The sequence below is a fragment of the Lissotriton vulgaris genome, chromosome 8 (genome assembly GCF_964263255.1).
Source record: "Lissotriton vulgaris chromosome 8, aLisVul1.2, whole genome shotgun sequence".
Classification (NCBI taxonomy): Eukaryota; Metazoa; Chordata; class Amphibia; order Caudata; family Salamandridae; genus Lissotriton; species Lissotriton vulgaris.
In genome coordinates, this window is record NC_141696.1 from 1,563,584,512 (window position 1) to 1,563,599,570 (window position 15,059).

The 15,059-nt window shown below is 46.7% G+C and overlaps 1 protein-coding gene across 1 annotated transcript; it reads left to right on the forward strand.

Moving 5' to 3' along the window:
* The first annotated feature begins 2,371 nt into the window (after positions 1 to 2,371).
* TENT5C (terminal nucleotidyltransferase 5C) lies at positions 2,372 to 7,130 on the forward strand. The gene has a single exon (XM_086935832.1). It carries the CDS (start codon positions 2,372 to 2,374, stop codon positions 3,539 to 3,541), a length of 1,170 nt encoding a protein of 389 aa, XP_086791958.1. The 3' UTR covers positions 3,542 to 7,130.
* The last annotated feature ends 7,929 nt before the right edge of the window (positions 7,131 to 15,059 follow it).

Consider the following 15,059-nt stretch of genomic DNA (forward strand, 5'->3'; position numbering starts at 1 on the left):
CAAAATAAAACGTTTTTAAAAGTCTGTTGCCCAAGTTGTTTTGTGTTGGCAACTTTCTTAAAAGTATGCGAACTGAAAATACTCTGGTCTTGTATATTTGGGATGGTATTCCCTGAATGCCTGGCTTCACCAATGCTTGTTTCCAGCATTCTGAACATGTCTTTTTAGGTGGAGCCTCCCATGAGTACCTTTTACTTCTGTTACTTGGTCTGTCTTATTTAGTCTTAAAGCCCTTCTTTCTTTAATAAGTTTCTCCTACTGCAGGCACCCCATGCTCTCCTGCAACATTTAGAGCGCCATGCGCGCTTTCACTCTCCGAGCAGCCGTGACCATGGGCGAGCACTGATGCTGTCAATCTCTAGTGAGCTGGGTTCCATGCTCGGCCAGCAGTACATTTCTCTAGACTCCTTTCATTGATCTGTTCCAGTGACTCCTGGTGTCTACACACAGTCGCATGTCCCTCACAGGGCTCCTCTCACACACTATTGGAGTTCACATGGGTGCGCTGTGCTCCAATGGCTGATCTATTCTTAATTTCAATCAGTTTTACTTTGGGGCAGCCTCCCCAAGTGCAGGAGTCTCAGCAGAGGACCAGGGTCAGAGGTTCTTAGTCCCAAGAACTAGCAGTTTGTAAGTTCCGTTGGAACAACCCTTAACTTGAGCCCACGCTGAAAACGGCAAGGCAGTGAAAGGGTTAAGGAAGGTAATAGGTCAAGATTTGTATGCAATGCAAGCTTCAGGTGTCTTCTTGTAATACAATAAGGAGCCAAGAGGGAAATAAGGGTACCTACGGGATAGCCCTCCACTCAACAAACCAATACCAAAAAGTCCCTGTACCCTGGACACAGGTTAGCATTCATCTACTAGGCACCCCGACATTATTAGCTGGAAAAAATATACTATTTGTTTTATTTTCACATTTATAGAGCGCACTGTTACCCGGAGGTGTCCTGGCGCTAACGGAATTGAACCAGTGTGTGGGTAAGGAGCTTTTAGTGAGTAAAGAGCCAGGTCTTAAGCGCTCTTCTGAAAGATAGCCGGTCCGCCGCTTGTCTGAGATTGAGTGGTAGTCTGTTCCAAGCAGCTGCCGCGCCTAGGGAACAGCTCCTGCCTCCCCATCGCGCTTTCTTAACTCTCAGAACTGATACCAGCGCCTGCTCTCTGGATCTTAGGTTTCTATCTGGCTTGTGCCAGTGGAAGAGCAGCTTCATGCATCGAGGGCCAAGGTCGTGTAGAGCCTTGAAAACCACAGAGTGCTTTGAAGACTATTCTTTTCCGGACTGGTAGCCGGTGGAGTTTCACCAGATCCTGTACTACCGAGGCAAATTTAGGGGTGTCGGTGATCAGGCGGGCGGCTGCGTTCTGCAGGATCTGGAGCTGATAAGTAGACCTTGTTTGGCATTCAGCATAAGGCTGTTACAATAGTCCAGACGTGATGGAACCAGTCCAGTAACAAGTTTTCCTGTGTTCCATCTCCAAAAATGGCAGCACCTTCCTGATTGTTTTCAGGATGTAATGCGTAGATGAGGATAGTGCATTGACCTGTGGCTTAAAAGATAATTAGTCGTCCACCAGTATGCCTTAATTTCTTACCTTTGCCACTGGGGATCCAGACTAAACCCCTTCTCTACATGTAGTTGGGTGTGTTCTTTCTGTGCCTAACCGTCCAAGTCAAACCATTGTTTGTAACTGCAAAAGGGAGAATCCGGGCAGAATTCAACTTGACACATCCACCGATGACTGCTCCACTGAGACAGTACATCCACCCACACTTGGAAATAGACCAAAATAAAAAATGTGTGAAAAGGAAGGCACCTCACAGGCGAACATCCTTGGGCACTTGGCAGAAACTGATAACATCTGCCTAGTGCCCAGAGGGTGTTCGCCCGTGAGGTGCCTTTCTTTTCACCACACTTTTTATTTTTGTCCATTTCCAAGTGTGGGTGGCTGTACTGTCTCAGTGGAGCAGTCATCGGTGGATGTGTCAAGTTGAATTCTGCCCGGATTCTCCCTTTTGCAGTTACAAACAATGGTTTGACTTGGACGGTTAGGCACAGAAAGAACACACCCAACTACATGTAGAGAAGGGGTTTAGACTGGATCTAAATAGTATATTTTTCCAGCTAATAATGTCGGGGTGCCTAGTAGATGAATACTAACCTGTGTCCAGGATACAGGGACTTTTTGGTATTGATGGTCTTCTAAATCTTGACTGCATAGTTTTCCCAGGTATAAAGACTTCTATTGAATCATCTGTCGGATTTGTGGCTTGTCACGTGACCCTCATACTAATGCTTACTACACTTAATGTGGCGTACCATTGTCTAATGGTGTCTTGTTTTCACCCTACAGGGCACTACTGAACGGCAAGATGGCAGATCAAGGCAGCAGCAGTGATGACTCCAAGTCCATCAGTGTTCTCAGCTGGGAACAAGTCAGCCGTTTGAATGACTTTCTTACAGAGATGGTCCCCGTCCATGGGAGGGGCAACTTTCCAACCCTTGAGATCCCCCTCAAAGACATTGTGCAGATGGTGCGTAGCCGACTGGAGGAAAAGGGCCTCAAAGTGCGTGACGTGCGGCTCAACGGCTCTGCAGCCAGCCACGTCTTGGTGAAGGACAACGGCTTGGGCTACAAGGATTTGGATCTCATCTTCAAGGTGGAGCTCCCCACCGAGGCAGAGTTCCAGCTGGTCCGAGATGTCGTTTTGGGGTCACTTCTGAACTTTTTGCCAGAGGGTGTGAACAAGGAGAAGATCAGCCCGATGACTTTGAAAGAGGCCTATGTCCAAAAGCTTGTGAAGGTCTGTACGGACACCGACCGCTGGAGTTTGATCTCCTTGTCGAACAAAGATGGCAGGAACATTGAGCTGAAGTTTGTGGACTCCATACGGCGGCAGTTTGAGTTTAGTGTAGACTCCTTTCAGATCATCTTGGATTCTCTGCTTTTATACTATAGCTGCTCCGAAAACCCCATGACTGAACACTTCCACCCTACTGTGATCGGTGAAAGTGTTTACGGTGACTTCAAAGCTGCATTTGATCACCTCCAGAACAAACTCATTGCCACCAAAAATCCAGAGGCCATTCGGGGAGGAGGGCTCATGAAATACAGCAACCTTCTGGTCAGGGACTTTAAGCCAGCAGACAAGGATAAAATCAAAATGCTGGAGCGCTACATGTGTTCCCGGTTCTTTATAGACTTCTCGGACATCTTGGAGCAGCAGCGTAAGCTGGAGACCTACCTGCAGAACCACTTCATAGGCGAGGAGAAGAGCAAGTACGACTACCTCATGATCTTGCGTCGGGTTGTGAACGAGAGCACAGTGTGCCTTATGGGACACGAGCGGAGGCAGACGCTGAACCTCATCTCCCTGCTTGCTTTGCGTGTACTCGCCGAGCAGAACATCATCCCAAACTCCACCAATGTCACGTGCTACTACCAGCCAGCGCCTTATGTTAGTGATGCAAACTTCAGCAACTACTACATTGCCAACTCGTCTTCCAGTCAGACCTATCCCACCTGGCTGCCCTGTAGTTAGCCATGACAGGGGATCTCTAAAGCCTCCCAGTAAAGGGGGCTTCTGATAGAGATGCAGACTGGACTTGCTGCTCGAGTCGGCTTCTATGGCTGGTCATCGTAAACCGAGCGGCAGGACTGACCACAATACACCCCCTCCCCTTGCAGTGGTTCACGGTGAATTGTAGGGAACATTCCTGGGGCTAGTGGTGTGCACATTTGGGGTGATCTCACGAGCACTTGGGTTGGAGTTTTGGGTGATGTGTGCAGGCACTTATCACTAGAAGGATGCCACCCCTTGCACTTTGGCCTCTGGGAACAAGCCTGAACCAGAGCTGCAGAAGCTGGCAGAGCACGGCTGGCCGCCGACCCTGGAGCCTTCCTCATACAATGGCATGGCCTCTGCCCTATAAACTTTAAACCTTGGACATTTTTACTGGGAGTTGGCATTGGCGTACAGGTGGAGTCACTTTATGCCTCTGGGCTGACTGAGCATCAGTCTCTTGACTGAAAAGAAGGTCTAGCGAGGAGTTTCTGCGTGTTCCTGTTCCATAAAATGCCAATCTCTCGTCTGTTTGGCATGCATTTGTGCTGGAGCTTTGTAGTACAGCTGCAATGGTCCCTGGGCGCTTGATGCAGCTAACGGGAGTGTACACTCTGCCTTTCACTGGCATTCAGGGACCCAGTTGACCAACTATTGTGGTGGATTAGGAGTGGACAGCACTGTTTAAACCTAGTGTGCTTAAAGGGGCAGCAGTGAAGAACAAAAACTCACAAAAAAAAATTTAAAACAAAAAAATGTAAAAACAGATAAGTTTGCTGAAAGTTCATTAGATGTGAACAAGTGAGATTTTTTGAAAGTTATATATTTTATTTTTCTTACCTAATTTCAGAGAAAATTGAACTATTCACTTAAAAAGCAAATACTGGGCATGTACTATACTGTGAACAAGGTGTTGGAGTGTCACTTGACTTTTCCTGAGGAACATCTGGCCCTTATGGAGTCTGCTGCATGGATGTGACCCCCATGTGTGCCAGAGGTACATGCTGCACTTTACTCCTGTGTGAACCTTGTAGTGTGGAGGTGCATTAACCTTTCTTCAGATACATTTGTAGTGTTAATTGCTTGAAAAACTGTCAGATTACGTATGGTCGGGTTTCAGTTTAATCATCTGAACTGTGTATTGGCCACCGCTGGCGCCTTGGCTAAGGTGACTTTGTTAGATTTTACCTACATGAGCTGAACACCCACTTAAGAAGTCTGTCTGGCTTCCAAGCTGTGGTCTGCAGTGCCCTCGGTCCTATGATGAAGAGGTCCTCCTGGGAGAATGCATCGGTTGAATGATCCTCTGTGAATGCTCTCTAGTTGCCCAGGTAGCACCCTGTACTTGTTTGGTTGGCAGGCCTGCCCCAGCCTGCTGCAGCGGATTGTTCAGTAGGTAGAGCAGTAGTGTTTGCTGCATGGTCTTGGGCAAGGGGTGGGCTTTGGTTGAAGGCTTGTGGGCCTGGGTGCGGAGGACCCACGCCGGGTGGAGTGTTCGAATGGCTGTTTCCCTGTTGGTGCATTCGCCAAATCCTTCATATTGAATCCTCTCCCCACTCTTCAAACCTCAGAAGGATGCTTGGCCTAACTGGTGCACCTTCGTTTTAATTGCTTCCTTCCGGGTACTGACCACGCAGGCTCACTTATTGGAATACTTCACATTTATCGACACTTCTGACCAGGGTCACTCTGGTTTGCTATACTGCGTTTGTGGACAGTCGATGGCCTGCTTCCTTCCCTGCCTATATTTGCGCATTGCTGCTGTGTTGGTGGCTTTCCGTGGACCCCTGTGGCTTGGCTTTGAATTTGGGATAAGTTGCAAGGCGTTCTGTTCCCCTAGCCCGAAGTCCGTTGTTTCTGTCGGGTGTGCGCTCTGCACACATTGTGCTACATGAGTGCCTCGAGGTTCCTTTAGAGGGGTAAAGCCCTGCGAGTCCTTATGGTAAAGTGTCCCAGGGGATGACTTTTCTAGTGATTGGGGATGGTTGTAGACTACGGTTGTAGTCTTGCTTCTGTGCTCCCCTTTCGTGTGCGCCTGTGGAGAAGCCACTTCCTCGGAGGATAGATTCATGGCTTGTCTCCACTTTGCTTTTCAGATGGACAATTGCTATAACTTCACTTTTATTGAATCAATTTTGGATGCTACCTCAGGTCAGTGTTTTTTTTTTTGTAGTGGGCTTCTCCAGTCCTTGGTTCTGCTGTGCAGTTGGTGCATCTGCACTTTTACTGAGACAAGGCCTTGTCTGTTTGCTATAGATTAAAGTCCTATATTGCTGCTTTACCGATTGGTGGGTTTTGTTTCTGGTGTAATTGAGGCCAGACTGATCTTCCACACACACCTCTGTGCAGAACTCGTCTAGGAGCAGAGGGGCATAGTGTTCTTGCTCTACACTTCAGTGGCTGGACCGTTTTTATTTATATATTGGTTTGTCCTGCTCCCCTTCTGAAGGGTCCTTATGTTAAATCACGTGCAAATATTTACTCTTGATTGGTAGCGCCTTCCTCTTTGGTGGGTTGAAGTGCTTCTGTGGTCCTTGCAGAGGTCTCCTGGGCTTTAGGTTTTCTTACCCAAGCGCTAGCATTGGAGGGTGTTAAGGTGTTCGGGGGACCTTCAAATCCTAAGGGGAGGGGGTGCCTGTCTTGTATTCTGGTCCTGAATCCATTGAGCTTCAAGTTTTTTCTTATCTGTGATTTAACTGCTTTAGTGTTGCTTCGGAGTCTGTCGTGCCTGAGAACCAGAGTCTTCTCCGTGGCCGTTAAGATGCGACGGCTTCTACCTGGACAGCAGGTTATAGGCCAGCAGCAGCGGCACTCTCAGTGGGATGGTGAATACCAATGTCCCTTTCTTCTTGCTCACCGGCTCCCTCCTGAACACCCCCCAGAGTTCCGTTGATGTTTGCTCAACTGGTCTTACCCCAAACATTCCCTTTTGTCTGTGAATAAATGTAGAGTGTGGTACCTTTAGGCGCTCTCGATCAACCATGCATCTTTTGACCCCACACTTGGGGTGCTCTCGGGGTTTCCTAACCCTAGCTAGCGCCTCACTTTGGGAATGAACCTAGTGTGCGCGTCAACTGAGCTGACCCTTCCTTTGGTGATTACTCCGCCTTTCCCTGTGGCCTCCCGGTGGAGGCTTCACTTGCTTCTGTCTAGTGATGTTTGATTTAATATACAGACCACGTGCTGTGGGACCAAGTACGGCAAACCATACCGCCCTTCCTGGTTGAAGTGAGAGGTACAGGACTGTAATGGCGGTGCTCTCTGCGATGGGCGGTGCTCTCTGCGATGGGCGGTGCTCTCTGCGATGGGCGGCGCTCTGCGATGGGCAGTGCTGTGTCCTGAAGGTCGCCTTGACCCGTCTGGTCAGAACCACTAATGCTTTGACATGCGTTGATAAACTTTGAACTCGGATTTAGTTGGCAGCTGTAGTGCCAGAGAAGGGAAGGATGACTTTTTGTTTTCTCGTTGTTCTGATTTAATCTTGCCTCATGACCCAGTAATGCTGAATTGTGATTTATTTTTGCAGAAGCTGACGTTCATTTTCTTTCAAGATTTAATAAAAATGTGTTTTTACAAAACTTTGTCCCGAGTTTGTTATTGAAGTGTGTAGAGCATTTGTCTGCAGTCCTCCTTGGCCTCCTGGAGGCACCTGTACGAAGGGGGCTTTGGAGGGTGCTGGTTTACAGCTCCTGCAGCATGGTTTCTGGTACCTGTCGCCCTGGCCTGTCCCTGCTGTCTTCTATGCCATACTCTGACATCAATCCAGTAAGTGCAGCGTGACAGACGAGTGGCTTTGCCTGGTATTTGTAAGACTCTTAATAAACCAATGTAGGTGTGTTATGTCCATGTGATTCTGCTTCTAGTAACTAGAAATGCTTAGTTACAGGGCCTCCAACTCTAACTGCCCTGTGGATACTTTGTAGAATTGCCCCGACATCTGTTTTCTGAGACCACAATACAAGTGCAAAGATCTGTCAGACTTTAAAAAAAACGTTATTTACCGTTTTACAACATTATTCAACAAATGATACGAGTGCGCCCTGTCGGATCCATGAAATTAAATCGATAAACATTCACATATAGATATAAGGCCACATCATATACAACCGCATTTCACAAAGCTGCGCTCCTTTACTTCAAACCTCTCCTCCCCACCTGCACGAAACATTAATCCCGCAAAATATACTAATTAACATAGTTAATAATTCATCACAACTGGCTGTCGCATCACTTGTGGCAACGTCCTCACCTTACTCCAGTTGACTATACCCTGTTCCAATGGTGTCCCAGCCGCCAAGTGTCGTAGTTGCATAACTTCTGAGCGGCCCCAAATATCTTTGGGGCGTGGTATGGTGTTGGCGTACATTTTGCAATTTGTGCTACAATATGTCAAAGTGGTCAACCTTTCTGCACAGCCCTCCGGCTCCACGCGATGGCCATTTCCCTCTTCGCCAACAGCAAACCTATTGCAATAAATGTACGCACACCTTTAGGGAAATTGAAAACCTATCCCAATAAGGCCTCTTGAGGGGTGGGGTGAGGTCCAGATCTTCCATGTCACCCAGTGTTTCTGCAGATTCCCACCATGCCTGTAGTTTTGCGCAGTTACATGCGAGGTGGGCAGAGTCTGCCTGTGGGGAGCTGCATTTAGGGCCATGATGTGGTCTGCTCAGATCTATCTTGAGACTTCGCAGGGGTGAAGTGTAAATTTGAAATGGATTAGTTTGTGGCGGCTGTTCAGTGATGTCTTTAGTCCTCGCGCAGCCCTTTTCCCATTGATCATCCTGAATCTGATGCCCTCGTTCTCCCTCCCAGGCCTGGCAGGCCCAGTAGTCATTAATAGGTTTGTTAGCGGAACAAGCTTGATATAATTTTGACATGAGGTGAACCCCGTCCCAGCTCTCTATGATCGTGGTGAGTAGAATTCAGGTTCAAGTGGAAAGGTTGGGAATAGCCCCCGTAAAGCAGAACACATCCTACCCAGGACACATCTGCCCATGAAGGAGGCCGTCGCGAATCTTCCTCCTCTGTTACTGAAAATGTAGCCTCCAGGAAAGAAGTCCTCGAATTTGTCAAAGTTGCCAAGTGTGCGTTGTACAAGTTTCTGATTGGAAGCCAGCGCGCGTTGGGGAGCGGCAGAGCAGAGGTATACAAGATGGGGGCACCCATGATGCAACTAAGCTTGTTCCAGGCCCAACTCGTTATGGCAACTGATGTCTTTGGGGTCCCTAGCTTCTCCACTGGGGCCACTACATGAAGTGCATCCGGGAGAACCAAATCTGCCTCTGGACGTAAATATGGTATTCTAGCATCTGGGTGGTACCAGGCATACGCAGAACTGCTCTGGGCCACTAAGTAATTAAGTTTGAGATCTGGGACCCCAAACCCACCTCGATCATATGGTAGTCTGGATTTTCCACCGTACCTGGGGTTGTTTACCGCCCCATGTTAATTTAATCAAAAGTGTACATATTGATAAAACTATTTGGAAGGTGGATAGGAATGTTAAAGATATAACCATTTCGGGAGCAGAATAATCTTAATCGGAGCTAACCTGCCCGCCAGGGAAAGAGGAGTCTCTGCCATTTCTCAATCTGGGATTCGTGTCTGCACTGCCTGGCCAGAATTACGTTTAATTACTTGATCAGTGTCCAGATGAATGTGGATACCTATATATGTAGTGGAATCTGCACCATTCCATGCAGATTTCAGTCCCATCTTGTAGTGCTGCTGGTTAGAGGCAACATGACTGACTTGCTCACATTTATTCCTAGTCCAATGTTGTCCGAACCAGAGTATTTCCCGTATTAGGGGGTCTAAATTGATTTGGGACTCTATTACATACAAAATTACATTATCTGCATATAAAGAGACCAGGAGGGGGACTGGTGTTTAATTGGAGCCCGCGTTGTAAGTTTCTTATTTATTTTTCTTGGAAGTGACTAAAGGGTCCATGGCAAGGATAACTAAAGAAGGCGACAGAGGGCAACTCTGCCTGGTACCACGAGACAAAATGGGCGGGAAAGAGTACGGTTCAAACACAGCTGCGTTGTGATGCTGCTTTAGAGCGGTTCAGTCAGTGCTACAAAGGTTTTTGGCATGCCCATCTTGCGAGTTATGAACATGAAGGGCCACTCCAAGGAGTCCAACGCCTTCTCTGTGTCAAGTGAAATAGCAGCAGCTGGTACTTCTGGATTTATTCTGTGTAAGACCCCAAATAATGTACTGAGATTTAATGAGGTGGACCGATGTGGGACAAAGCCCGATAGTGCCGGGCAATGATGGAATCCAATGAGCAGAGAAAGGCGGAGGGATATCATTTTGGCCAGGATTGTATGATCTAAGGTTAGTAGGGATAATGGTCTATACGACCCTCTTAAGGAGGGGTCTTTGCTGGGTTTTTGAAGTAAGACTATGACCGCTTCTCGCAATGTGAGTAGAAGTATGTTCGCTTCCAGGGCCTCCGTGTAGACCTCTTGGAGCTTCGGTACCAATAAGTGCTTGTAGGTTTTATAAAAATCTCCAGTGCAGCCATCCAGGCTTGGGGCCGTGGATCCATTGAGGGCATCTATTGCACTTAAGAATTCCTCTTCTGAAAGGTTCAGCTAAGAATTCTTGGATATTTTCTCCAGATATACCAGCCCAATGTCAGAGCAGTTTCTTGTGCAGTTGGATCCTGCGCTGCTCTAGAGGTGTATAGGGTGGTGCAGTACTCTATGAATTCCTCACAGATCTCAGCGGGGTTGGTAAGAATGTCGTCTGAAGCGGGCCGCAACTCTGTGATGTATGTCTTACTATAAATGGATTTGCACTAGCACTCTGCCTGGTCTCTCCCCTTCTCCATATCGGCGGGCTGTCGCGTATTTGCTAAGGAATAGGATCTCCTGTTCTGCTGACTCCCTATACTCAGCGAGGAGCGCAAGCCATCTTATTAATGTCAAGTCCAGCCTGCGATGTCCAGTCCCTGTCTTAATGTGGAAGATCTGTCCAACTGGAGTTGGATATAGGGGCTCCGTCCTTCTGTGTTAATGGGTCTTGGTTATTGTCACTCTCCATAGGGCAGGTGGCGAATGCTGGCCTCAACGGGTGGGGGTGGGTGTTTCTCTGCCACTTGTGGCCAGCTTGCAGAACACAATACCAACCCTTCCTGCACGTGACTGGGGGCGGGAGCGAGCAGCCAGAGGATTCTCATTGAGGTAGTGATGGGGTGCTCGAGCTCAGCAGTCAACAGACTCCAGGATCAGCCCAGTGTGAGGCTATTTTACACATTGATTATCAATACTGTGTAATAGTCCTATATGTAATGTCTCTGATTTCCTCAAATACCTCCAACACAAAGGGACTGCTTTCTTTGTGTGAAAAAAAACCTCCTGCCATCATCTCTGCTCTGGAAAACGTCCTGAGTAAAAGATTGCCCATTAAGATCCATACTGGTGGACATGTAGCATTTATCTATGTACACAGATGAGGAGCTGGTTTACTTAAAAGACCTGCGAAGAATTGCCCCAAATGCTATCCATATCTCTTAGAATCTGCTCCAGCTCTCGTTGAAGGGATGGGTGATCTTTCCAAAGATGCTGACGCTTCAGGTGTTGGTTTTCAGGGTATGTCTCCTGCACTGGTCGACATGTTGTGATATTGACTCCATCTCAGTGTTTTTGGTTTGGGCAGGTCCCGGTACTCGTGAGTAACCACATAAGTAGGCCTGGCTCACTCTTGGATTTTTTTAAATCCAAAGGTTGCTGGCAGGATTCTGGAACGGTAATGCTTCTGTTTATGGACCCTCAAAGACCAGAGTGATACTAGCCCATAGAACAGTAAAATTACCTGAGGGCTTGCCCTTCTTTAAAAAGCTACCTAGCTGCTTTGGAAAAAGTTTTGGGTATCTGGCATCCCTCGAATTGCATTCAATAATAGTAGCAATGGTTGTTTACTGCACGGACTAGCAAAAATAATCTATAAAGCAGTCATCGCTACCACAAGCTTTTCCGCTGGAGTGTTTTAATAGCTTCCTGAAATTCCATATCTGAAATAGGCTGCAGGATCTGAGCTTTTTAAATCCAGGTTAATGTGGGCAGATCAATTGAGTTTAGTTATTGACCAATTTGGAACATATAGGAGCTGGAACAAAGTAAAACCCTACTATAATGTGCCAAAACTTATTGATTTCCATTATTTGCTGTACTCCATGGCCTTGATCTTAGTAAAAAAAAAAGCTGGCAACAAATCCATCTTTGACAGACCATGCCAACTATTTGCCCACACTAATTAGTTGAGAATAAACCATGATTTCCCCTCTCACATTGGTGGGAAACTAAAAAATCAATTCTTGTTAGGTCTCGTAGGCGTTAGCCACCCGAAAGCGCGGTCTCGCCGGAGACCTGTTGTCAGCGAGTCCTCTTTCCAGGAGAGGGGACAGGAGCTGGCCGCGCGCTCTGAATTGAGCGGGCCACGCGCACACTATGGCCAGCTCCTGTCCTCTCCTGTCCTCTCCTGGAAAGCTCCAACACGACACACGCATACACAAACACACGAGCGCCCATGCATGCACGCAGGCATACATACAGAGAACCCCTCCCACTGTCGCACACACAGACACCCGTGTGAACACATCCCCCCCACCCACCAGGTTCTTCTTGCGTGTCCCTTGGCAACCAGCTGGTCCTTCTGGGCAACAGGTGGGGCTACAGGGCTCTCCACTAGCACGGGAGCCCCGCTAGCTGAGACGCAAATCTTCCGGCGGGCACAGGAGTGCGGCGGGGTAGGCTTCTGTCTGCTTCTTGTATTTGTTTCTTGTTTTGCACTATTACTGATTGGCCCAGACATGAACCTCTAGCCATGGAAGTTTCCACCCCACATGTGGTTAGCATTCTAGCGTTACTTAGATGCCACAAAACTGGCCCTTCCCAGCCTGAATTGCATGATTCTATGAGATGAGTGAAGTGAGGTGTGATCGGATGCTGCTGTTATTGCTCCCATATGGTTTGATTTTTAGAGAAAGTAACTGTCTCCTTTCCGAACACGCTCCTGACCTGCAATCCGGACAAGTTGCTATGGCAGTATTAAAGATGGAGCTTCTTTCCTATTGCTCAGCAGGTCTATGGAGATCTTCACATGCCACAGAGTGTAGTAATGAGGCCAAGCAACGCCTCATTTGGTCTGTGTCCTGAACCTTTCCTTTATAAGGTATTATCCAGGAGACCAACTACTCAACACACCGAATAAGCTCCTACTATACACTGCCCGTGGCCTGAAACTACGAGGTGCAGTGGGAGATTATAAAGCCTGACTTTTGCTAACCCTCTACTGATAAATAAATTGGTCCGAAGACATTTAGGCAATGTTCAGAAGATCAAGGGAGCTCTATCAGGGTGGTTCGGAATCCTCCGAGGGTGAACAATGCCAGGGAGAGTTTGATTTACTGGAGTTAATGCGCACATTCAGTTTTCATTCCCTCATTTAGGATGCACTAGGACCTACAAAATAAAATATTGAGTGTACCTATCTAGTGAAATGCATACAAGAACTACAGTATTAGACAGTGGCATTTATTCAGGCTTCACATTATTGTTTTTAAGCCATTATATTATGGTGAATGCTTAGCTGTAAGAGCATTTTCTTTTAAACAGAACGCAAATACCTTTTCCACAGCACCTCCCGATATAGAATTAAAAAACTGTACTCTGTGTGCCGTAATGGCTTCACCTGGTAGCGAAGATCAACACTTTCTGAGACGATATGTCCACAATCTGTAAGTTGTAGCAAACCTTTGTGATCAACCTTCCAGACCATATTAAAAAACATTTTCTGGTTCGAGAGGGTTTTGATGCCTAAGAAGGGACTATAAATTAGGGCCTGGACTTTGTAAATACAGTCACACACAACCCACACACCTCTCACACGCACAACCCACCCACACACCCCCCGCCCCGATAATGTTTGTATGGATCTGAAGAAAACCCACATGGTTGGTAACAAAGCATGAACAGGAGAGTTGCACATTTGTGATATTACATTTTATATATTTAGAATCATGTTACATTCCACACTTACAATTTTATGCACAGTGAGGTCAACTAATTTGCCCAGAATCATGATTTTATTTTTTTAATTAAAATTGGCACAACTGCCGCTGCACTTTATATTCGGCAGCTGCGTGCCTTTGGTGCCTGGTGACATTCTTACCGAAAACGGACTCCCTTAGAGCCAGCCTTTTACTGGTAAGCATGGCACCTAATTTACAAAAGAGATTTACAAAATTTTAAGCTATTGTCATTATAAATTATAACTTTTATTTAAGTATTTATTATTAAAAAAATTAAAAGCCATTGTTATATCAATACATCTAAGTCACGTAAATACAACACAAATTGCCATATAAATTCTATGGGTGTCACATTTGCGAAAGATAAAACTATTGGCATGGTCATACACAATACCAATAACTCAAACTTTAATGCTGCAAAACCTATTGCATTGTACATGCTTGTTTTATCTTTTTGAGAACCATGTATTTTCTCTTATGTCCAGATGCTGTGACCTCGAGGTCTACTAGTGCTAAATCTCGAATGTATTTTCACCAATTGTCTAAATGGCCTGGGTTTGTTTTGTCTTTTTTTTTAATGAGAAGTGTCTAGCCCCTCTTAACATGTCCTCCTTTAATTACTGGCCCAGGCAGTGGAATTAGTATGCTGCCTACTTTTTCCCGCACAGCAGTCTGATCTTTGATAGAGCTGCAATAGCGAACTATAAAGAATCTGTTCACCTGATCTTGATGCTTACAATAACTCATCTAGCTTCCGAAATCCCTCATAGTTTAAAGAACTGCGACCCCCCCCCCCCCCCCCCCCCACCTCCTTCTTCCTGGAAGTTGCGTGTAAATGATATACTTGCTCCCCAGGCTGCTGCAACAGCTGGTGCCAAGAAGACTTGAGATATAAAATTGGACTATGTAGGTGGAGTAGAAAGGCCTTTAAAATGAAGCTAAATAACTTTTGGCTGGATTGTTGTGAGAAGTTGGCATGGCATATGCTATCCACTCGTTATAGTGGGCACATTGTACCAGTCCAAACGACCCCTTAGAGGTGATAGATTAAACGCAACCTTATTTGAAAGCTATCCTGGTGGTAGCTGTGGAGCGAAGCCTTCAGGCTAAGTCTTGTAAATCAGCTTGTTTTACCAGACTATAATCTTGTGACTGACCAAATGAAAGGAGAACCATATATATATCACGATCTGGGGATTTGTTTTAACACCCCTCCAGCTAATGACCTGGGTGCACTGTGGTGCCCAGTACAGGAGCATTTAGACCAGGGAGCATGTGTGCGCAGCAGTGGTGAAAGGAGGTGCAAATAATGAAGATGCTCCTCCTTTTGACTGCCTGGCTCCTTTCCCCCTCTTGTTGTTCCTCCGTTGGTTCAGCTCCCTGGTTTTCTTTGGACTTGGCCCTTGTAACTTTTGGAGTGGAACTCGTGTGCGCCCTGCCATTTTGGGACCC

Bases quoted from the DNA above. Each gene is read 5' to 3' on its own strand.
- TENT5C (XM_086935832.1), top strand. From the start codon at position 2,372: ATGGCAGATCAAGGCAGCAGCAGTGATGACTCCAAGTCCATCAGTGTT.